We start from the raw sequence: 25,510 nt of genomic DNA, 5'->3' as shown, positions 1-25,510 counted from the left end.
TTAACATTGATTGAATACTTTCAGTCTACATCATGTTAAAATATATTCACATTACCTTGGCACTGGCCAGTTTTACCCGTGCCAGAGTACCCCGTCATACATGCGCATGTGAAACCTCCATTAGTATTTGAGCACGTGGCGACACTGTCACAATCATCATTTCCTCGAGCACATTCATCAACATCTAAAATGGAAATAAGAAATATTTATAGGTTATTAGCTTTGTATCCGAAAATATGCACAAGCTCTTCAGCGGAAATATTGCGCCACTTTAGGAGCACAATATCCTTTCGCTGAAGAACGAGTGCATATTTCCCGATGCAAAGATAATAACCTTTTTATTACATACGCATCTACACTATTCCTTATAATAATATAGTATAGATATAATGTAAATATCATAAACATATTCAACAGCCTGAATAGAACTGACAATACTGAACTAATTAGAAAAAAAATAGTGCAACAACACACACTGAATTACGTCACGCACCCGATATGAAATTCAGGCGTCAGTGTATGGAACAATATTGACGTTTCTGGTACCAGTGTAACTTAACGGGGAATAGAAACGAGTATGTAATAAACAAATCTATGTAAATAGTCAAATTGAAAACAACATCACATCAGTTCACTCGTTGTTCAGATATAATGTATTTTTGCTATATATAGAAGTTGCGTTTACTATTTTAACCAGGCTTTCAATTAAAAAAAATAAAGAGAGAGAGACAGAGAGTCAAGGTTTTCAGAATGGGGTATATCATTGTTTCCGGTGGGTGTTAAGGCAGCGCCAAACAAATTGTTTCCGCTCAGAAATTTTAGTTTGGAGAGATCTATTGTCATCCAACTTGGTGTAGAAATAGCTGTAGACAGCTTTAATTGAGGGAAAAGGTTGATCAATCAGATCAATGTCACTGTTACTTAAATTATCAAAAATGGTTTCCACTCAAACCGGTTTGCCCGGCTCAATAACTTTAGTAAAGAATGAGATATAATGAAACATTGTGTGTAGACGTAAGACAAAATGAGCTACTGTATTTGGGGTCACTTGGGTCAAGGTCACTAAAACAAAAATAGAAAAAATGTTTCTGTTTAATATTTTTAGTTAGAAATGAGGGGTAGAGGTGAAACTTGGTTTGTATATCGCTTTTATCGAGACAAAGGAGTTGTAGCTAAGTAGACACTGTAACTGACAGTGGAAAAATAGTTTCCACTCAATACATTTAGTTTCAGTGCATGTGTTATCACCATACTTTGTATGTGTATAGCTTTTATCAAGATGTATTCGGGGTCACTTGAATCAATGTCAAGGTCACTGTTACTAACATGAAAACAATTTCCACTAAATATCTTATATATATATATCGTTTAGTTAGATCTATTGTGCCAAACTTGATGTCTAAATAGTTTTTATTGAGACAAACTTGATGTCTAAATAGTTTTTATTGAGACAAAGTTAGCCCTCAGAATTGTGATATACATTACAACTGTGCAGTTGCTAGCATAAAGAAAATATGTATTCATGTTAAATGGTCAAATGTCAACCTATGAAAACTTAGTTTTTCGTGACATTGCCCTGCATGTCTTGTTAACTGTTTGCCTAATAATAATACACGATCTATTATCCAGTCCCACCCAGCAAGACCCCACCTCCTCAACAAACACGCACACCCAATAATTAAAGAATAATCAAATTGACGTTGGTGTTTTTTTGTTTCTTTGTTTTGGGTTTAACGCCGTTTTTCAACAGTATTTCAGTCATGTAACGGCGGGCAGTTAACCTAACCAGTGTTCCTGGATTCTGTACCAGTACAAACCTGTTCTCCGCAAGTAACTGCCAACTTCCCCACATGAATCAGAGGTGGAGGACTAATGATTTCAGGCACAATGTCGTTTATCAAATAGTCACGGAGAACATACGCCCCGCCCGAGGATCGAACTCACGACCCCGCGATCCGTAGACCGACGCTCTACCTACTGAGCTAAGCGGGCGGGCTGACGATGGTGTTTAATCGCCATTTGTTCATACACATCTTTGTGACAAAATGTCTTATTTTACAATGAGGAATACATTTGTATTTGATTAATGATATATTTAATAAAAGGTATCCATTTTCTTAAATTGAAGTAAATTTAATATTTATATACCCTGGCAGGTTGTCCGGCAAACCTCTGTCTTTTTCCAATGATTATCATTATATTACTATACACTTACCAATGCAAGAGGACAAATCGTCACCAAGAAGAAAACCGTCAGTACATGAGCAACTATATCCGCCGACTTCATTCGAACACAACTGACTACATATGCTTGGGTCGTCTAAACATTCATTGACATCTAAAATATAAGTTGGATATTATCAGATCAGTTAAATTATGTTTTCACATGACAAATTCATTTATTGACAAACACATATACTTAAACATTCCATAATAGTTTCTAAATGTCCATGTAATTCATGTGCATTCCAATCGTTAATCTCTGATATAACATGTGATGTGATATGACGTGGGTGTGGATGGTGGTGGTGATGTGACATCATATCATATCAAAAATCATATCAAAAATCATATCATATTAAAAAATCATATCATATCATATCATATATTTTATTTCACCAAATCATAGACCCATATGTTACATTATCTACGTACTGTAGAAAATATTCTTTTCCCGAATATTGCGATTTTTCCCTATAGACACCCATTATGAAATGGGTGTGAGGTCCAATTTATTAAAATTAGTCCACACAGCCCTAAGTAATGTACTGTATCCTGAAAGTCTGAAATTTTAATGCTAAAAACTTCTTCTAAGATCTGCTTCCATATCAATAAATTTCTAACGGCAAGGTCAAGGTCAATATTTAGGAAAAAAGTCAAACAAGTGAAGACTGAAAGAGATGTTTTAAATGGAAGTTGAACAGAATAATATAGAACCCGTATATTACTAACAAAACGTCCCAAAACGTCTGCATAAAGGGGCCACGTTTGTGGACCGTTCAGTGACTTTAATACTCAACTGTTTAAATGCATACTGTACCTACGTTGCCCCTACGTTTTAAAAAAACATGATGTATTCAACAATGTCTCTGTGGCAGACTGTGCTTAAAACTCACAATACTAGATCTAGGTTCAACGTAGTTCTCATCAATTGTTTATTTTTTATTTCCTTACAAATGGCATTCATTTTCAAAGGGGGACAACTTATTCTATCTTCTATCTTCCATAACCGTCGAACACCTTGCGGGGACGTAGACGTTTTGCGCGTCAAAATCATAAAGAGAAAGAATATAGTGATAAAAATTTAGAGTGGAAGAAACTAAAAAAATGACTTTGGTGAAATAAAAGGTTAAAACTTGAGTTAGCAGGATAACTAGGGCGAGACTTCAAGGCTGCAAACTGCGGCACTGAACTGCTCTAGGGTAGGGAGGTGGGGGGGGGGGGGGGGGTTGGTTGCAATGGTACACCGTTCTCGGAAAATAAGAAAACTTGTAATAGTCAGTGGTTGCAGTAATTAACCTATAACTTAGGGAATGGCCATAGCGGACACATCAAGTCATTGGGGTAAGGTAATCTACGATTGGGATAGCAACCAGATCATGATGAATCTTATAGAAGAGTGATAACCTAGAATCTATACGCCTTAAATCCAGTCGACGAAGGTTTAGGGAGTGTAGCATATCTGTTACACTAGAAGTACGGCCGTAGTCAGTCTTGATCCAACGGGCGGCTCTCCTTTGTACACTTTCAATTTGGTCTAACTGGGTTTGGGTGTGGGGCAACCATACCTCGGAGGCATATGGGGTCGGACTAGAGTCTGGTAAGCAATGGTCTTAATGGGTTGGGATTTGATCTTAATGTTTCTTCGTAAGAACCCTAGGGTTTGGTTAGCTTTTTTGTTTTTTTTGTGATTGTCCCATGATAGGTCATTTGAAATATCCACGCCTAGGTATTTAGCGGAGCTGACCGATTCAAGTTGGACTCCATGTAGGTAATACATGGTAGGGATAGGATGTTTCCTTCTAGTGGCGTGGACCACTTGACACTTGGAGGGGTTGAACTCCATATCCCACTCCAACTCCCACTTTTCTAGAAGTTTTAGGTCATTTTGGAGAGTGACAGATTGGTCTGCAGATGACAATGTTAGATATATTGCCGTGTCATCTGCAAACAGACGGACTTTGGAACTGATGTTTTGTGAGAGGTCATTTATGTAAGCTAAGAAGAGCAGGGGACCAAGTACAGACCCCTGCGGGACACCTGATGATACTGGGATGGCATCAGCCTGAGGTAGTGCCATTTAGGACTACTGATTGGATCCTATTATCTAAGAAGCCTTGTTTAACCCATGTTAGTGTGTTACCTCTGACTCCATATTCATGCATCTTTAGTAGGACTTTCTCATGGCTAACCTTGTCGAAAGCCTTACTAAAATCTAGAAGTATAAGATCTACTTGTTTCTTATTGTAGACTGAGGTGACCAGATCATTTACTAACATAACTAACTGAGTAACGCATGACCATTTTCCCTAAATCCATGCTGTAGGTCATACAGAATACCATGGTTGGTGAAGTGCTTAACAATTGATGAGGAAACAATGTGTTCAAGAACTTTGCATAGGACACATGTTAATGAAATTGGCCTATAATTTACTGGATTTGACCTATCACCTTTTTTTAAAATGGGGGCAACATATGAAGATTTCCACTGGGATGGAAGTGAATCTTCCTCCAGGGATTTCTGGAATATGACCTCAAGGATGGGAGATAGTTCTACAGAGAGTGTTTTAAGTATTATAGGCTTGATTTTGTCAGGACCACTGGCCTTATAGGGGTTCAGGTTGCTGAGAAGTTTCTCAATACCATTTGTACCTATCCTAATATCTGGCATAATAGGGACTGAATTTCCATCTGGGGTTAGTTTCATTTTACTGAGCGAGGCGAGGTTTAGTGGTCATTTGGGGCTAAAAACAGACTGAAACTGTTTGTTCAGTACTGTTGCCTTAGCTTGATCATCCAGATGGAGTTTATTTTCATACTTAAGGGGAGGGATAGAGGAAGATTCCTGTCTCGAGTGTTTAATGAGCGAGTACAGTTTCTTAGTATTTGGTTTATTTGGGAGTGAGGCATCAGTGTTATTCAGGTTTAGGATGTGCTCAAGATACTAGCTATAAGCCTCTTTGACCTTTTTTCCGCACTAGATGCTTTAAGTCTAGAAATTTCTTTCGATCAGAAGATGAGCTAGTTTTCTTAACCTTTTTAAAGGCTCTGTTCCTCCTTCTGATTAGTTTCTTAATGTCCTGATTAACTCATGGAAGGTGATCTCTTATAGTTGACTGCTTGGAAGGAATCCATTTTTCTGTAAGGTTGTTTAGGGTTTTTGAGAAATTTTCCCATAACTCTTCTGTGTTTAGTGCGGAGTATTTGCCTTCATTGGTCATAACCTGGTGGTAGTCAATTAATGACTGTTTTATTTCCTGCCAGTTAGCTTTTTTATACAAGGGAATTGTTCCAGGCTTCTGGTAACATGTCCTTGCGAATGTATTGACTTTTGTTTCTACTATATTATGATCACTGATGCCCGGTATGATGTTGACCTGATTTACTAGAGTTGGGTTGGTAGTAAGGAATAAGTCTAGAATGTTATTTCCTCTAGTTGGTAAGTTGACCATTTGGGTTAGGTTTGAATCATTAAATGTTTCAATAACCTGACGGTAGAAGGTGGGGTGCTTACATTCAGGGGATAGGCTGCTGGTGTCCCAGTCCATTTTTGGGAGGTTAAGATCCCCAGCCACCCAGACATTTGAAAACTTTTTATTGACCTTTTCGAGGGACTTAGTGAATTCTACGAAACTGTTAATGTCTAATTCTTGTGGCTTGTAATAAGCACCAATAACTAGGGACTTATTACCAACCAGGTCTAACTTTACCCAAAGGTCCTCATACTCGGACTGAAGTTCGGGCATTTCTTGGGCTGTTATACTGTTTCTAATTGCAATGAAAACCCCTCCGCCTGCCTGCTTGATTCGGTCGCGACGGAAGATAGAGTAACCTAGGTCTGAGTCAAATACCTCACTAGTGCGATGCTTAGGTTTAAGCCAGGACTCGGTACCTATCACAATATCGGGCTTTGTGGAATTTTCTAAATTATTAAATTTAAGTTTTTTGTCTACAACTGACCTACAATTACTTGGACTTTAAGTGACCTTATATTATTTTTCTTACCTTTTTGGGGCTTTGCCTTTGTTTGTTGGGTAGGGAGGTGACGCTTCGGAGTGGATGTGTGGGCCATCGAGAAAGACATATCACTCACGTTTGAGTTACCAAGGTTGGCAAAGGGATTCGAAGTTTCGAATGAGTCCAGACTGGGGACAGAACCATTTGAGACATTTATATTCTCACAAAGTGAGCACTTCCAGACTGCTACCCCAGCTGATGAGTCTCCGAGGATGTCGTAAAGGAAGTCGGAAACGTTTTGGCAATCTGCATGGTACCATACCATACACATGTCACACTGGAGGCCTTTGCAACTCCAGGTGACAGGCAGTTGACAGTTACCACAGGGGAAAACGGTTGAGTTACCTTCCAAGTAAGCTTCAGCTTGAATGGGCCCTAAATTGCTCTGATTAATGTACGGTAAAATCTATTGAACTGGAAGATTGTTGGTAAAGATGTTGTTGATCGTTTAGGTTCTAAACCTTAACAAAACTTTTACTAGTCATGCAAAAAATAATTATCAATAAACTTGCAAGTAAAAACTTAGCTCTAATTAACATTACCTTAAAGGTATCGGTAATAGGAGAGAGGATGTCGATATTAGGCAAATTGTAAATTTACTACATTTATTAAAATGATTCTTATTGGTCAATGTGCAAAGATAATGAAGTTGCACATCAATATTTTAACCAATGGAATCCGGTTTTAAAAACAGATAAATTTCAACTTCAAATTAGATTGCTCTATCATCAACTATATTCATTCGTGCTTAAGGTGTCGATAATAGGGGAAGTTACTCTACTACTGATATCATGTTTTGCGAGCGAAGCAAGATCAAATATATATGTATGCCCGCCAGAATTTAGAGAATACATGCACCTGGTGCGCCCCTATATACTGGGTCCGCCCTTGTGCCTGGTCGAAAATGAGTCTTGTCAAAATCTAGATATTTCAAGTTTTAGAATCAATTACAGATTAGCTCAGACTATTTATGTTCAACAGATCTTTGACTTGTGGGTTCGAAATTTAGCGAGGACAATTAATTCTCTTTCTTTTTCGGCGTGCCGTATTTAGCACGATTTTATGACCTCGTATGACCTTATGCCGCCTGAATAATGTACCAGTCGGATTGCTTGGTAAGGTATTCTCGGTATTTTCAGCCATAATGAGAAATTTTGTTAGAGTGGCGCTGACTGGAGGAAAGGCCGAAAATGCTTCATTTTGAATCATGTGTGACACTGAGTGAAATGACAACGCGTTCGTCATCTATAACCTCTATAAGTACAACACCATCGGGTTGTATGCGTACCACTTGAACAGGTGTGCGTAACCAAATATTCATCTGCTCATCCGGACATATTTCTGTTTTGTTAAGTTTTCTTGTTAAGTTATTTCTGTTTTGTTAAATTTCCTTTCCTTAAGTTCTGTTTTTACAAAAAGGTTATTTGTTTTATACAGTCATTAACTCTAACCCTGCATTACAGCAACAATTTCTAACCAGTGCAAATCATTACTAACCTGCAACAAGATGTCCGATACTGTTAAATTTTAGACTCTAAATTTTAAGTTCAATCTTTCCGGTGAAAACAGTACTGTACATACTAGTATTCTGAATGACAGACAAATCTGATAATAAGCTGAAGTAGGGTGATGGTTCATGTTGCTTCCAACAATTCCAGAAATAAAGTATAGAACGTATTGAAATACTATTTCAATATTGTTTGCTTACTGTTACCATCTTTTAAGCACCAAAGACTCAAAGTGAGCTTTTGTGATTGTTTGGTGTCCGTTGTGTGTCCCTCCACAATTTCTAAACACAGTCTTCTTTAGAACTACTGTCCTCATTTATACAAGACATTGCCAAAAGATTTAAAATACAGGTTATAACGTGTGCTTCAGTTACATCACGCTGACCATCTTTTTTTAAAGATATTTCTTGTTGCATAAAAATTTAGATTCCTTCGTCTTCTCTATGACAAAACGGCGAAATATTAGCTGAAGGTTTAGTACCATATCAAAGATGAAATTAGTTAAATGCATGTACTAAAGCAAATAATATTATGTTATATAGACATATATAACAAATATTAATAAGCAAATATAAACAATAAAAGAACTGAGCTACTACTTTTTGCCGTATACTTACTGCATGGGCAGTTAGAATGAAGCAATTACTGACATTACTTGTCTGTTGTCAAGTAATGGAAAATTTATCATGAAATGAACGCGTCCTCGCGTTTGCACGGGAATCACGTTATCATTGGGTATTAAGGACGTATGCTAGAATTTGGTGCGAAAACTTTCCTAATAACAGAATTTCTTCAAACTTTGGATATTGACGGACAATCATCTAAGAAACAAAAAAGTGCAATGAAAATCATAGGTCACCGGTAACAAAAAAGAGTTATCTGGCCTTGAAAACGGCATTTCCCCCAAAAATGACGTTTTCAAGGGCAGATAACTCTTTTTCGAATCCGGTGACCTATGATTTTTATTGCATTTTTTTGTTTCTTAGATGATTGTCCTTCAATATCCAAAGTTTAAAGAAATTCTGTTATTGGGAAAATTTTCGCCCATCTCATATACAGGGAATTCTAGCGTACGCCTTTAACTAGTATCTAATTAGCATTTCCATGAAAATTATATGCCCAGAACAAAAACTGTATTTGTACGAATAAAAACGGGCATAACAAACGCACCATGACATTCCTGACCAGTTCCATTCAAGCCTATAGGACAGGCGTCACACTCAAATCCTGCCGGCTTACTTGATATAAGATTTGATGGTACATCTGTACAAACCACTCCTAAAACAACAAAAAATTCGAAATAAAAAACATCGAAATGTAAAAACATTTCTCTAACACTGATCAAAGTTCGTGTACTAGACAACCATGTACAAGCTGAATTTTGTCTGAAATCACAGTATTATTCCTTTTTGATTCACTACTTCAGCTGACATTTTGCAAGCACCATTATATTTTTTGGCAAGATCCTTCCGCGATCAACAATTTCAACAAGTTTGACAAGACGGTGTCTTGTACGAAGTTTAAATCGTCTGAAAGATAGTTGCATGCAAAACTGTTTCCGAATTTTTATGCCGAGAAAGGGCCATAATTTGTTTTTAATTCAGCAAAGCGTTATCTAACTTGATAATTTCAGTTTGACGTCTGTGAATCATGTAGCAGTTTCTAGATACAGTTTGACAGCTGCATGCAAAACGTTTACCGAATTCTCTAAGTTGAAAAATTAAGTTTAATTAAGGATTGTGTTCCTTGATTACTTCACTCGGAAGCCTTGTGTGAAATTTCAATCCAATAATGCCATGGTCAATAAAATTTAAACGTGCACGCAAAACTTTAACCAATGCGTGACGGCGGCGCTGACGCCGATTCTCAGATGAGTAGAACAACTTCAGTAGTTACCATTATTTGAATAGTCAAGCCACAAATATAAACTTTAATATCGAATAACTCCAACTAAATTAAATTAGATCTAGAGTTAATCTTATTTTGACTAAGCATGTATACCTGGATAACATGGGTTATCAGTACACCCATCTATGTCATTTTCACAAAATGCGCCGTCCCAACCGGCTGTACACTGACAAGGGACAGTGTAGAAAATGTTCCCTGACGTCTGGCTAAAATCACACACACCTGAATTCTGAAATATAACAAAGAGAAGGTAGTAAGTCAGAATAATAATCTGAGATTAAAGTGTGCAAAACTCCCCTGAGTTGTGGATATGGAAGGATATGGAAGTTGCAATTTGTCTACAGATGAGGTTCTACCGAGTTTTTTGCGTAATATTATTTCGAACCAAAGACGAGATTTTTCTTTTCTTGCATTTCTTTCATACCGTATGGCAGATTCTGATGTTTTCTCTTGTGCTTGAAGATGGCTCTCTTATTGTAAATGACATCATAACTAATAACATTTATGGAGTAAACTATATTCGTGCAGTACTTTTTTGTTGTAAGATAAAAATGAAAAAAAAAGTCCTCTTTGTTCCTCCATATAGTATATATTTCTCCATTATAAAACGTTAATTTACGAAGAAAAAAAACACTATAAAATAATAATAATAAATTAAATAAATTAAAAATAAAAAAAGTTCGAGGTAACGCTACGGGATCATAAAACAAAACCAGAACTCTTGTATGATGTGTTTCCTATTTTCGAACGTAAATTTCCTGCGATTTGTTTGAAAAGCTACAGTGAGAAAATAGCAAAGAAAAGATAGTCATTCCTTTGATTATAGTGGTATTACTGTTTTTTGATAGTGTAGGGAAAAAAGATTCTACTGCTTGTTTTATTTGCAGGTAAGATTATCCGGCTCTCGGGTGCTGACTGTTTAGGTGGTTACTCGGCAAAGCCTCGCCACCGCCTACACAATTAACTTTCGAACTAGATTATTATAATTTATTTGAAGATCCATTTTCTCATCTTTCTGGTTATTTTAATATTTTATGGGGTAAATATCATGTGTGGCGCATATTATCCAATGACCTGTTTCAGTCCATGGGATAAATAATTAAGTATTATTGTTTTCTTCAAACTGAAAACAATGGAATGTCTTCCCTTCTCTCAAGAGTCATGAAAAAAACAATCAAGCGGATGTGTAATCGTACTCCAGTGCGTTGCTAATAGCAGCTCATATTTTATTCATTAATATGTGCCCTATAAATGTTTACAACACCCATAAATCCGAATCTAGCATGTAGCGAGTACAGAATCTTTCAACAATACGTGCTTAATAGTGGCCTATTGCAAAACAAACCTTAGAAAATTTTACCTGACAAGCACAGTACTGAATCCTTGGTTCCCATATTGTCTGTACTGTTCCATCTGAAGCCGATATCATCACCGAGAATGGCGTCGTATCTGGAACGTTATTGAAGGAAACAAGTCCGCTTGTTGCGTCAACGCTGAGGCCTGCGGCGGAACCGGTAACCACGGAGTATGTTACCGAATCTCCATTTTGATCGTCTGCTGCCAAAGTTATTAGGGAGTTGTACGTCTGACCGGCAATCAGTTGTACAGGGTTGTTACCATTTGTTATCACAGGAGGAAAATTTGCTGAAAAACATACAAAAAATAAATGACGATACAACCGCATATTATTTGAATATTTCTGCTGTCTAGTATCATTTTAACTTTATGTTTAATACGGGCTTAAGTTTTCTAAAATCCGAAATGGTGTAAAATCTGACAGATTATACATTTCAGAATGTATAGTATGATAGTGTTTGCACTAAGACATGTCAAAATACGAGAGAAACTTACCTAAGGCCTTTTGTTCATCTGCAACTTCTTTCACTTTATTTAATATTTGTGAAGCTAGACTTGCATCTTTAGTAACAGCAAAATCGAAATAACACTCCTTCCTTTCTGATGGATTCGAGTCTGCCTCGCCACCGTTACAGAGATCCAGAGCATTTGCGAGATCCGTCGAATTCGGAAACATGACATTTAAGTCTGCATTGAAAAAGGTTGGGGTAAAGGTCAAGTCGTTCATAGAGGCAAACGTTTCTCCGCTTTGATATGTAAACAGACTATCAGCTTCAGACACACGCCCTGAAATAAAATGCAGCATTTTCAATTAAGGTCTAACTGTCAGACGAATGCGTCGGGATTATACGGTATAACCGTGCAGTTCGCTACCCATAAATCTTCTCCAGCTTTCCTAGTTTTCTTCTTTCTCAGACTAAAATGTTAAATAGACATTTTGTGACATGTTTATTGTATTACGTTAATGGTGGTGCTACATACATTTTTCTGTGTTTTCCTTTCTTATTTACTAAATCAATTACTTTGAAGCGTTCTTTGCTTGCAGTAACTTTCAATAGATCACAACCGCCAAAATGGGATCACTCTATACAGGTGCTTATTTTAATTAAATGCATTCAGATTTATTGCTAGACTAGCCACTAGACTGATAATAATATATTTCTACATTTTTCCTTTTTTGACGAATTTAATTTTATAGAGACAAAAGCCAGTCTATTTTAGAGATTTTCACAGAGGAATGATGTTGAAATTATCATGATATTGGACATAGAATATAGACTGGCTCAGTTCACTACATTTAATCATAAAAATGTAAAAAAAAGATATATCATAGTCTAGGAGCTAGTCTAATTTATTGCCGTTCGTTAAGGACATATGTCCTTGAAAAAGATGCTTACACTGGTTTCCAAACTGATTATAAACTTGTTCCTCTGTGAGAGTTGTTGGATTACCGGCACTGGAACCATCGGGAAGTAAAAAATCATCGGTAATGTCTCCGTTGAAGTTACCCATCAGACCTAAAAACATCATGCACTGAAGTAATTATGTCTATGTTAAACGAACATAGAAAGGTATGTATACAGGCAGGCAGGTAGGCACGCACGCACGCAGATAGATAGGCAGGCAAGTCGAAAGTAGATCTATAGGCATGTAGGTAGGTAGACAGACAAGTAGATAGGTAGGCAGGCATATTGAACGCCGAAGCTGTCTTATGTTAGATGAATACGAAGTATCGTCTTTATTTAGAGTAGTATCTTCTCAAAATTTTGTATTGTCTTGTTAATTACTGTGTTATCATGCTGAATTGGAATGCTGTCTTCTCAAAGTAACATGCTATCATGTCCAGTGTATATACTATCTTGTCAGAGTGACAATTTAATCTTATTAAACAACCAGCCTATTTTTCCCAAAGTAACATGTTATCATGTCCAATGTATATACTATCTTGTCAGAGTGACAATTTAAAATCTTGTTAAACAACCATCCTATTTTCCCAAAGTAACATGCTATCATGTCCAATGTATATACTATCTTGTCAGAGTGGCTATCATGTCCAATGTATATACTATCTTGTCAGAGTGACTATTTAATCTTATTAAACAACAAGCCTATTTTCCCAAAGTTACATGCTATCATGTCCAATGTATACACTATCTTGTCAGAGTGACTACTTAATCTTATTAAACAATCATCCTACTTTCCCAAAGTAACAATCTATCATGTCCAATGTATATACTATCTTGTCAGAGTGACAATTTAATCTTATTAAACAACCATCCTGTTTTCCCAAAGTAACATGTTATCAAGTCCAGTATATGCAATAGACGTGACTGAACTTGACAAAATAGTCCTTCACTCTGACAAGAAAGTACGTTACTTTGAGATAAAAGGATCGTCGTTTAACAAAATAGTACGCCAGTCTGACAAGATAATATATACACAGGACATGATAGCATGTTCCTTAAAGAACATAAGATGGTCGTTTAACAAAATAATACGCCACTCTGACAAGATACTATATACACATGGCATGAAAGCATGCTCCTTAAAGAAAATTTGATGGTTATTTAACAATGAAGTACGCCAGTCTGACAAGATGACAACCCAAATTTAACAAAATAATATAAACACAGGACATGATAGCATGTTCCTTAAAAAATTACTACCTTTTTTCAGGATAACTTCAGCACTATCAGCTGACAAAAATGAAAATACAAGAAAGCATGTTCCTAAAGGAAAATATGATGGTCGTTTAACAAAATAGTACGCCAGTCTGACAAGATAATATATACACAGGACATAACAGCATGTTTCTAAAAGAAAATTTGATGGTCGTTTAACAAAATAGTACGTCAGTCTGACAAGATAATATATACACAGGACATAACAGCATGTTTCTAAAAGAAAATTTGTTGGTCGTTTAACAAAATAGTACGTCAGTCTGACAAAATAATATATACACAGGACATAACAGCATGTTTCTAAAAGAAAATTTGTTGGTCGTTTAACAAAATAGTACGTCAGTCTGAAAAATAATATATACAAAGGATATGATCGTATGCTCCTTTAAGAAAATAGGATGGTCGTTTAACAAAATAATACGCCATTCTGACAAGATACTATATACAAAGGGCATGAAAGCATGCTCCTTAAAGAAAATTTGATGGTTGTTTTAACAAAGAAGTACGCCAGTCTGACAAAATGACAACCCAAATTTGACAAAATAATATAAACACAGGACATGATAGCATGTTCCTTAAAAATTTACTACCTTTTTTCAGGATAACTTCAGCACTATCAGCTGACAAAAATGAAATTCGTGTGTGTGTCAATGATATATCATGCACGCTCGGATACTCGCAATGACATGAATACAAATATTTATATATCAATATTGGTCGTGATGTATAATATACCCAGGCTATATGTTGTTATTTTCTCTTGTAGGTAAATTACTCGTAAATGTATAATATAATTGTTAATTCCGTAGCGTACACCGGAAATGATTAGGATAACTCAATCTCTGACTTAAACCAAAGAAGTATAAAATACAAAGAAGTATAAAATGCACAGAATGGCAACTGGCTGTGATCTCACATGATATCGAGTCAGAGCGTGAATCGTCGTTATCTTAGTAAAAACAAACATCGGCGAGCATGGAGTTACAATTTGCACCTTTAAAACTACATAAACTACATTTAAAATACATGATAGCTTCGAAAAAAACATTAGTTTAATATGAAATAGTCTTAAGACACAAAGTACACGTTTCTTACCATCAAAAGAAGCGTGGTCATACGGTGATAATTAATCTACCGATGAATAATTGCTTTCGCATACAAAATGACGCGTGGAGAACGTGTCACTTCCGGTAAACGAGATCTCATTCAGTTGTCACGTTTTTTTTGGCGGGATTTGTTCTAAATGTCTTTCAAGTTGCCGATCTATTTATTTTTATTGCTCTTTGGTTTTTATTTTTATAGCTCTTTGCTTAAACATAATAAAATTTCACTGTGTATCCGAATTTCAATGCAGTTTAGAGATGCATAAGTCACGATCCTTTCTTAATCATTGCCCTTATTTAAGAATTCAATCAGATTTTGGAACCATTTAATGTGTACCTTTAACTTGTCCGTTCCACCCTTCTGCCCCCAGTCCCAGTGTTACACCTAGAAGGTTGTTTCCTGGTTGTATGTTAATAAGTATGCCAGCGAAGAAGATGATCCTATAAACTTTGTTGTTGCTTGCGTCGGTTGTTTCTTTCAGTACATACTCGGTGGGAACTGTTGGGTAAGACGTACTCCATGTTGTTAACGTTCCGTCTATATAAACATCTGAAATATATTTTACATTTATTAACATATAAGAAACTTATCAGATATTCCGGAGATAACAAATGCTATTATTACATGTTATATTTGCCAACGTTTCGGTACATGCTTACCGACTGGTTAATAACACTTACTCACCGCTGTTTATACCAAGTAACGATATTCTGCGATTCAACTGTGATCGCGAAAGCGAGCACCATTTCTTTTTTCCGCTATTACGCCTTACAAGTTGAGAATTTACTGTAAAATACTTGTTATTCGCGATAATTTCAATTACGCGAATTTTCGCTAGTTTCATCTCTTCCCCTCGAAAGCAGCTTTCGCGAAATATCTACAACTTCATTTCAGTATTAACATACATTATATCTTAATGGATTTCGGGTTTCAGTTTCCGCAGCGTGCGGGTTTGAATATCCGCAGTGTGGCGAAATAAAACATTTTGTGAAAAAGCGCAAATTGGCGCGAATTCAAAGTGAATAACAGCATGTTTGTTGTCGGTATGAAATAAAAGAAGACCTACCGACATCGTCTCCCGCACTGTTTTGTCTTATCTCCACGGTATCTGATACAGGAGACTTCTGCTTGGCTGCTACGGATGTAATAACCGTAGCGTCACTAGGGGACCCATCCACCTCTAGCCTTTGGGCCCGAATTTGCAAATCGAACTGCAAATTGGAGTCACTTCTTTGGACTAGAGTGTATTCGCCATGGCCATTGAAAGTATAACTGTGCCCGTCTAATGTCTGTATATGGGGATCACCGTTGCCACCGCCTGTTGAAAATAAAATTATTTTTTCTTCTAAAAATAGGAAATGAAATCAAGTACCCAGTTAGATCTATTACCAATGCATTTTATAACTGGACTTTTTGAAAACTGATTGTATAAAAGTTCGAAGGGGCTTTCTAGGATGGGGTCAGCCGGTATAAAATTATCATGGCTTGGTTAATAAAGTTTGTAAGATATAAATTGTGCATGTAAATAAAATTATGCAATATTCTGATCTGATTTAAGGACATTTTTTCTTTGTTTACATGGAGTAAGAAAACTATTTTGTGTTAAATCAGGGAATTCGTGACAAATATTCTGACAGTGTATATGGCAAGAATTGACGATTCAATTTTGAAACATATTCACGATTTTTTTCTATAAGAAAAGGGTAAAACATGAGATTTTTTTTTGGCAAAATTGCGCACAATACATCGACATTTCATTGCTATTTTTTATTTTGATTTTATTACCTTAAAGTAGAAGGCAACATTGTTTTAATGTTCTTTCTGCTCGACAGATCTTCAAAATTCGTACTAGGGAATAAAGGAAGGAGTTTTCAAAATTTTCTTTAAAAAAAAACCAAAAAAACAAAAACAAGAAAGTTGATATAAGGTTAACGTCTACATTTAGCGACTGAAACTCCAGTCGAATGAATGAATCATTTAAAATTATATATTAAGTGATTGCATGAATAGAAGTAATAGAAATGTTGGTTTGAGAGGAGAACTTTCCTCTACATTGACAAAAATATTTTCATCGAAGTATTTTAAACTCGTTTGAGATGAAAATTGCGGTACAAAAAAAAAAGATTTTGAAGCTATTAAATGAATTCAGAGAACAGCAACAAAATCGGGTAAGGGAAATACGAGGTTTGCCAAAAGAAAATCGTTTACGAACTCTAAATCTACTCTGTTTGGCTTACAGATGTTTACGAACTCTAAATCTACTCTGTTTGGCGTACAGATGTTTACGAACTTTAAATCTACTCTGTTTGGCTAACAGATGTTTACGAACTCTAAATCGACTCTGTTTGGCTACAGATGTTTACGAACTCTAAATCGACTCTGTTTGGCTACAGATGTTTACGAACTCTAAATCTACTCTGTTTGGCTTACAGATGTTTACGAACTCTAAATCTACTCTGTTTGGCTACAGATGTTTACGAGCGGACCTTATATAAGGATGATTTTACACAAGTTTTACAACTAAGTAATACAAACCAAAAGAGGTCACACATTTAAAATAAATAAGAATCAGCGCAAGAAAGACATAAGGTAAAACGTTTTCAGCTAGAAAGTAGTTCATTCTTGCATGTCAGACAGGAATTTCTGGCCCGTATTTTTACCGGTGCTAGAAAATCTCGTTTTACACTCCGGGTGTAAGATGACTCGCATGCTGCAATTTATGAATGAATGCGTAAATTCTTACGCTACTATAAATAAAAAATAGTGCTCAAAAGAAAAGCATTCCTTTTACTTCATTTTTCCTATTGATTAAAGAATATGGCATGCATTAAAAAGAATTAAGCTATCACTAGTTGAAGGTGCGGATGAAACTATCTGGCTCGGCAGAACCTCGTTATCGCCTAAACAATTACCTTCGAGCCAGATATATCCATAATAGAGTTAAACAATTTTGTTTGTCTAGGGAAACATGCAGGTCAGTTTCCGAAAATGGTATAAGTGATTTCCTACCTATCTTAGAGTAGTTTTAACAAAATATACCTGATGCCCCAGCTTGGAAGAGATCACTGGTACATGAAGGCCGTGTCGCAAGATATAAACTGCAGACTTCAGTTGAAGTTAGTTCAGGTCCCTGTATGCAGCATGCTTCGTATGATGTTTGTTCGGTCGCATCATTTTTATCTAATCTGAAATTTAATTATTCTGCATGTCACCCACTTACTCTGAACATTTGTCTTTCCACTTTCCACGGTCAGAGTAATCATGAAAATATGAATGTTAAAAGTATAATCAGTTATAAAATTCCGTCGGGTTAAATTCATTTTGGGAGCTTTGCAGTTATTTTACTGCTTATCACATCCTTAAAGACCCGTCACAGAACTATTGTATTCGATGGTTATTATACATGATTTGCATAAAATGAGAAAGTAAAAGAAGGGCCTAAAGTTTCCCCTTTAATAGGTTGTGGTGTTAAACGACATTTTCAATTATTTCGATGAATGTAAATAGATTTTGTTGTAGAATAATTGCATTATACTTCTTCACTATAAATTGTAACAAATTAACGTTCCAATAACAGATTTGCTGAAGTAACATATTGACAGTCTGTGTATAAGCAGTGACTCAACGTATAGATCTATGTTAACAAATGGTTAAAGACCATATCCCTTTAAAGTGACCAATGTCCCAGATGGGCCAGTATGGACAGAAGGCACACCACAGCCGTATATTAACATCTTAAGGTAGTGGAGACCCGTAACAATCGGAAATTCCCATAAGAATGGAAAGCCAGGTGCTCGTATGAACTACTTTAATAATTATTTCCGGAGATTCCACGAATATGTTATCGTAATTGCCATTACGGGTACAAAACTCGGATGTCGGTTACACTTCTGAATTATATATTGTATATTAACTATATACTTGTATGGAATCTGCTTCTACACTTTTGAAAAATAAAATGTGTTATGTATTACCTGTAGAGATTTTTGCCATTATGTAGAACATGGTTCGACGGATCTATAAATGTCCCATCTGGCGAATAACCGCACACCTTGCCCATAGTTTGTGACCCGTGTTCTGGGATAAAATAATAGCTGAATTCTTCGCCATTAACTGTTTGCGTAGTTCTTATCGTATTTGGATTATACAATGTACTTTGTGGCATCTGGGAAAGGGTCCCCGGACATTTTTTGTACGATGTTGTACTAATATTGGATTTGGCACCAAGCCAAGACTGACATGTCGTCACAGGATGGTCTGCTGCAGAATACAACGCAAACACAAATGTTCCTCTTTTAGCATATGATGGCACATTTGAATCACTTGCGTATGTGGTTTGTCCGGCTGTTTGTCGTCTGCTTATTAGTGTAACTGGCGCGGCTTCAAAGTTGTTGTACATTTGGTAAACTTCATCTATCTTTTCAATCAAGTTTTTCGAGCCTTGGTTTGTAATTGAAAGCTGAGAAAAGTCATATCTGTAAATGTCATTATTCATACTACACTGAAAACCGACCTTAACCGGGAAGTTTACTAAAGCAGGCGAACTCAGAGGTACATCAAACTTCATTTGGCCGTCTTGGTAAATGAACACTGTATATGTTGTCTTGTAGTCAGACAGTATCAAAGCCTGGAATATCACTGTCTGAAAAACAAACAATTTCGACTTAAAGGGTACCTAGTGATGTAAAATAAGAATGCTAGTTAATGGAGTTCTTGGTGTCGTAAATTTTACCAACTTTTTTTTTTCTCATTTATTTCATTGAAATCAACAAATTCACGTTAGACGTGGAGCCAAAACTACAAAATCCGATGCTAACACAATTAAATCAAATTCACAGTTTTGGAAATGATGAAATCAAATAGCCGCACGAGTGATGAAATGTGAAAAATAAAAAGTTTAAAAAAACAACAACACAAACCGATGTTAAAATGTAACTGGTAACTTATAATTCTACGTTCTTGCAGCACGGTTATCAATAATTGCAAAAAAACATATCATATTTTGTTCCTACTTAAAACGAAATTCTAGTTACCAAAACGTTCTAAATAATGAAAAGAAACACGAGTAACAACTTGAACTTTAACAGTTGTCAACACAAACAGTAAGCAAAATATATAGAGGCCGCAAACAAGACATTTAGTAATGATACATTAAGCGAAACTACTACTATAGTAAATGACCTACCAGCTGGTCCGAAGTACTTGTTTTCTTCATTTTGTTCCAAGTAGCAACGAAGGCCATGGCAGGGCTAAAATCATTCGGAAGGTAATTTTGTATCTTTTCCTTCACTGTCTGGACGGAGGAACTGTCAGTGTGTAATTTTGTGAAGAGACCAGAATCCTGTGAAGAAGAAACAACCAAAACGTTTCTGTCTTATTTTGTCTCCTATTAATCATGTACTAATGTCCTAAGACGACCCGATTTTTTCTTAATAATCAAAGAAGACTGACATTGTGTGTTACTGTGCAACAAAACCATTGTTGGTACGTCACAATTTCTGTTTGTTGTTCAGATGCGTAATAATACATCACGAGGGCGCAGTCAGATTGATACAACTCCAAACAATATTTTTACTCAACAGCAATTTACTGTTTTTTGATATATCAAAGAATGTTTTCACAACGACCAAGTTATGAATCGTTGATATGTCGCGCTGTCTCTCGGCATGCATGCCTCGGATATAATTAAAGACTAACATACTAATACAACAGTATAAGCAGACCTATGGTGCACCATCTATTTCAGAAAAGAAAACGAAAGAATACTTACAGTCGCGCCTGATGTCTCCAGGTTTGCATGGTACGGGGAAAATAGGCACGCCTCTTGTTCTGTGTTTAGGCTGTAGTCGTTGCTAGGTGTTGGCGGGTTAGAAAAACCTTTTCGTATTCCCGCACTGGTGCTCCGTATTCGAGATAGAACAACCGCTCCGGATGTCGTCGCCTGGATGAACAAATTTGTAACAGGTCAGATAGTGTGATAAAAGAAGAAGTATTACCGTATATCCAACTTATGCGGTTACAAATTTTGGTAACTTTTCTGTTATAATACATGCAAGTATTGTTACATGTGTATTTTTAAAGTAAAATCTGGTGAACACCAAATACCTGTATGCGGGGGTTGTGGCAATAATATCTAGACTTCTTTTAAAACATAGTTACTACTGTTACATTTACAATTTTGTATATAATGGGCTTAGTGCAAAACTTTTATAACTGTATATAAATAAGAACAAGATACAATAGTTTTGCGCTAAGCCCTCGTATTATGCTTTTATGACTTCCATAATTTGAGACGTGTTTGTCGAAGAAATATTACAGAACGGTTATTCTGATATGTGTATTTTTGTATTATATAAATGTTTGATTACAGATTGACTGTATGCTTGTGTAAATAAATGAATGTTTATGACATTTAATTGATGGCCATACTGGAAATAAGTTGTATGTTATTTGTATTTGTACGCTTATTATGTAACCATCAGAAAATAAAGTTGTTATCTTATCTTATAAAGGGACAGAGTTGACATTCCTTCATTCCGTGCCATAAAAGAATTTTTTTAGGACAAATTTAGGACATGGCGCTAAATATCACGTCGACGTGACGTTAACATAATATCGTTGTAACGATTAATTAAAGCATTGTTAGTCCTATTAGAATGTGGGTTCAAAACACCGCTAAGTATGTAAATTTCTTTCATAGAAAGCCACGGAATGTCGGTGGTTCTACAAAGGTACCCGTCCTTGGTTAAAAAAAAAACAAGAGGGGGCACATTGGGTCTTATCAATTATCATGAAAGGCTGGAAATACGTCATATTACCTATAATTGTGTCGATGTTATATTGAGAAACAACAAATTAAATAACTTGAATAAAATGAAATATATTTGAAACGCGATATCTCGAACTCGTTTATCTCCAAATTCAGGCTATTTAAAACATACTTTAAAAACACGTTCACAAAATATCAATTTAAGTCGAACTTCGGTTATCTCAAAGTAAAACGCTGGATCCCCTTGAAATTTGAGATACCGAGTTTCAACTGTACTACTTACATAGATAGAGCTGGCATACACATTTCCAATACGAATAGAAACTGGCAACACATAGTAGTCAGTGAACAAAGCGTTTGCCTGGGCTCTATCGTTGTTTGAAAACGGAATCAATCTGTCCTCTGAAAAGAAAATTAAAAACATTTTGATATTATGCTATTAATTAAAAAAGCTTAACTAAAAATCTAATTAGCAACCAGTGGTTTACATTTCTGTTCTTTATTATGTAGAGGTTATAGATCGTTATTTTTTGTGGTTGTTTTTGTGGTTGTTGTTTTTTTTTTTTTGTGTTTTTTTTTACCTTCTAATGAAATTCAATTTTGTGGTAACAGAGCACAGCGAAGTGAAAACAAAAATGTTAGCAATCCCAAATTTTCCTAATGAATTATCTACTTAAAAGATTCCCTGAATAGGTACTGCCTAACTAATAAGTGTGTCAAAAGTTCGAAACCGGCTAAACCATAAGTCAGTGCGTGCGTGCGTGTTTATGTGTGTATGTGTGTATGTGTTTGGGTTTAACTTCTTTTTTCACCTTTTTTTCAGTCATATAAATAATGGTGTACTTCTAGCAGTGAGCGCAATGCCCAACTTTATAGTGCTGCCTCACTGGAATACCACGCCGTAGACACGTGACATGATACCCCACCCAGTCACAAATAAAGAGACAGTACTTTGTAATATTAAAGCAGTAAGGTTCCTGATGACTGCATTGTCCACTTATGCATGTAAACATTACATGCATTAAAAACCACACAAGGAAACAAGAAATGTCTGTAAAAAGATATTCAGCGTCGGTGGGGAATTAATGTATTGAAAGTGTTGGATTGCAGTATAGATAAAGCAGCTACTTAGTATTCTTTCATACTGTGCATGCTTTCTCGCAATGTCCTCTTCAACCATGTGCAGTTTAAATAAATCACTATAACGGTCAGTCTGTCGCGCGTTGTTTACAAAAAAAAAATGCAATACCTCTTGACAAATGTAAACGCTTTACAAGAGTTCGAATATTCCTGTGCAATTTTAAATTAATACGACATTTCTGACACTTTTCGATAGATATACAAGCAAATAGACGGCATTTTGTGATCAAAGGCATATCAAACACTTGCATTTATTACTTATAGTTTTGTCAAGCGGTGGAAATCAATCCGCAAGTACATTACAGAATTTACGGATAGCCGAGCTCACAACGACCGTCAACTACACTATACATAACTACTTACACGAATTTGAAATTCCAAGATTCATCTCCTAAAAACCTATGATCAATCCGGTATTAAAACTCCAATATTACTTGTGTCTACAGTAATCTGTTGTGCTTCTCCAAAAAAATTTGTCAAGGGAGACAATATCTACTGTATCTACGTATATTCTGTTTGAATGTAAGGAAACTTTTTTGTGAAACAGTATATTTAATTCAGCCAGTTAAAAGATTGCACGTATTCATTCTTTCCAATCCTACTGTTTTTACTGGTTTAAGAATTACAAATTTACAACTTTTGTTGGATCTTTGAGTAGGTCAAAAGTTGGCTTAGACAGTTACACCAAAAACAAAACCTGCGCAGTTTTGAGAGTTTATCTGTCAACGTCGGTCTCAGTCGAAAAGGGTGTACCTGTAAGATATTAACTTTTCGGAAGACACACACACAAAACAAGAGCACCGCCTTGCGGGTGTTGACGCTCATCTGATTTTTTTATATAATAGAAATATTGTCCTACCCATGATTTTCTAAGTCTAAAAAGGGCCATCACTCTTGCAAAAAGCAGGATAGAGTTATGTTTCTTGATGTACAGTGTCCACTTATGATGGTGAAAAACTGTTGCAAGTTTTAAAGCAATAGCTTTGACAGTTTATGAGAAAAGTTGACTTAAACATAATATTCAACCAAGAAAATGATTTTCCTAAGTCCAAAAGGGGCAATAATTATTGCAAAAAGCAGGATGGAGTTATGTTGCTTGCTGTACAGGGTCAGCTTATGATGGTGAACAAGTGTTGCAAGTTTTAAAGCAATAGCTTTGATAGTTTAAGAGAAAAAGTTGACCTAAACATAAAACTTAACCAAGAAATCTGATATTTTCTAAGTCCAAAAGGGGCCATAAATCTTGCAAAAAGCAGGATGGAGTTATGTTTCTTGCTGTACAGGGTCAGCTTATGATGGTGAACAAGTGTTGCAAGTTTTAAAGGAATAGCTTTGATAGTTTAGGATAAAAGCTGACCTAAACATAAAACTTAACCAAGAAAACTGATTTTCTAAGTCCAAAAGGGGCAATAATTCTTGCAAAAAGCAAGATGGAGTTATGTTTCTTGATGTACAGGGTCTGCTTATGATGGTAAACAAGTATTCCAAGTTTCAAAGCAAAAGCTTTGATAGTTTAGGAGAAAAGTTGACCTAAACATAAAACTTAACCAAGAAATCTGATATTTTCTAAGTACAAAAGGGGCCATAAATCTTGCAAAAAGCAAGATGGAGTTATGTTTCTTGCTATACAGGGTCAGCTGATGATGGTGAACAAGTATTCCAAGTTTCAAAGCAATAGCTTTGATAGTTTAGGAGAAAAGCTGACCTAAACATAAAACTTAACCAGGCAACGCCGACGCAGACGCCGACGCCGACGCCGACGCCGACGCCGACAACCGCTCAAGTGATGACAATAACTCATCATTTTTTTTCAAAAAATCAGATGAGCTAAAAACCAACGAAAATTCAAAAAAACAGCGTATCTGCAAATAGAAGTATACAGTCACTGTAAAAAAAATCAGCGTCGCAAGGATACGGAAGAGGAAAGTCGGGATATCAAAATTTCAAGTTAAGTATCTCGAAAGTCATGTCATTTGGAGGGCAAAATGCAGGTATGTACTATCTTCATGTTTTCTATGCAACACAATGGTCAGGGGAGACAACTTATATGTTGCTTACCTAAACACTTGTTGTTGGCGGCGTTCATCACGTAGCCCGTATTACACACGCAGGTGGATTCCACACATTCAGCATTAGTGGGACATGTGCCACATGCATCTAAATAAAGAAATATACACATAATATAGAACTAATAAAGAAAGAACAACTTGGTGGATAAAACTATATACGGTTCTTTAAAAAATTAGAAAAGTCGGAAATAACGCCACAAAAACTCTAAATGAGTGATGTTTATGATGTTTATTGTTTATTGTAAAATTCTGTTTTCATTGGTCAGTACTGTTCAGTTGCTCCGTTTGAAAGAGAGCTGTGGTTTAGTGCTTAAGATGGGTGCCACTCAACTCGTGGGTCGTGGGTTCGAGCCCCACTTGGGTCACGACCGACCATGACTCTCATATGAAACCAGTACTGGCTTTTCCAGGAAGCAGACTCCAGAGTGGTTCCAATAAGCTTTAAGGTAGAGGTATAGGTATATATATCAGTATTTTAGTTATCGTGTATAGTTTTCCACAGGTGTAGTATCAAATGTTAATCGCCGCACAATGCCATAAGAAATGATTTCAAACGGCATATTCCTAATACCCAACATATCAAAATCAAAAAAATTGATAGATCTACTTTGTATCAAAATAAGGCATTATATTAAAAAGGTTAAGGAGCTAGGAATAACCCTAGAAACAACCCTAGAAACAACCCTAGGAATAACCCTAGGAACAACCCTAGGAATAACCCTAGGAACAACCGATTTC

At 36.1% G+C, this 25,510-nt stretch overlaps 1 protein-coding gene across 1 annotated transcript in view; it reads right to left on the bottom strand.

Annotated features, from left to right (window-relative positions):
* Window positions 1-25,510, bottom strand: part of LOC123530489 (serine-rich adhesin for platelets-like) — a 61,315-nt gene that overhangs the window by 34,712 nt on the left and 1,093 nt on the right. The window contains exons 2-16 of the mRNA XM_053520776.1: window positions 24,762-24,860; window positions 21,847-21,965; window positions 20,565-20,735; window positions 19,980-20,135; window positions 18,769-19,436; window positions 17,834-17,979; window positions 15,861-16,112; window positions 15,131-15,343; window positions 12,407-12,526; window positions 11,505-11,795; window positions 11,014-11,297; window positions 9,747-9,882; window positions 8,916-9,023; window positions 2,216-2,338; window positions 56-184 (exon numbers count right to left, since the gene is read on the bottom strand). Of these exons, the coding sequence (XP_053376751.1) occupies window positions 56-184; window positions 2,216-2,338; window positions 8,916-9,023; window positions 9,747-9,882; window positions 11,014-11,297; window positions 11,505-11,795; window positions 12,407-12,526; window positions 15,131-15,343; window positions 15,861-16,112; window positions 17,834-17,979; window positions 18,769-19,436; window positions 19,980-20,135; window positions 20,565-20,735; window positions 21,847-21,965; window positions 24,762-24,860 (3,015 nt within the window). The remainder of the gene's footprint in view (window positions 1-55; window positions 185-2,215; window positions 2,339-8,915; window positions 9,024-9,746; window positions 9,883-11,013; window positions 11,298-11,504; window positions 11,796-12,406; window positions 12,527-15,130; window positions 15,344-15,860; window positions 16,113-17,833; window positions 17,980-18,768; window positions 19,437-19,979; window positions 20,136-20,564; window positions 20,736-21,846; window positions 21,966-24,761; window positions 24,861-25,510) is intronic.

Source organism: Mercenaria mercenaria, chromosome 13 (assembly GCF_021730395.1).
Source record: "Mercenaria mercenaria strain notata chromosome 13, MADL_Memer_1, whole genome shotgun sequence".
Classification (NCBI taxonomy): domain Eukaryota; kingdom Metazoa; phylum Mollusca; class Bivalvia; order Venerida; family Veneridae; genus Mercenaria; species Mercenaria mercenaria.
The sequence above is the reverse complement of the archived record's forward strand: the minus strand, read 5'-3'. Positions and strand labels throughout refer to the sequence as shown.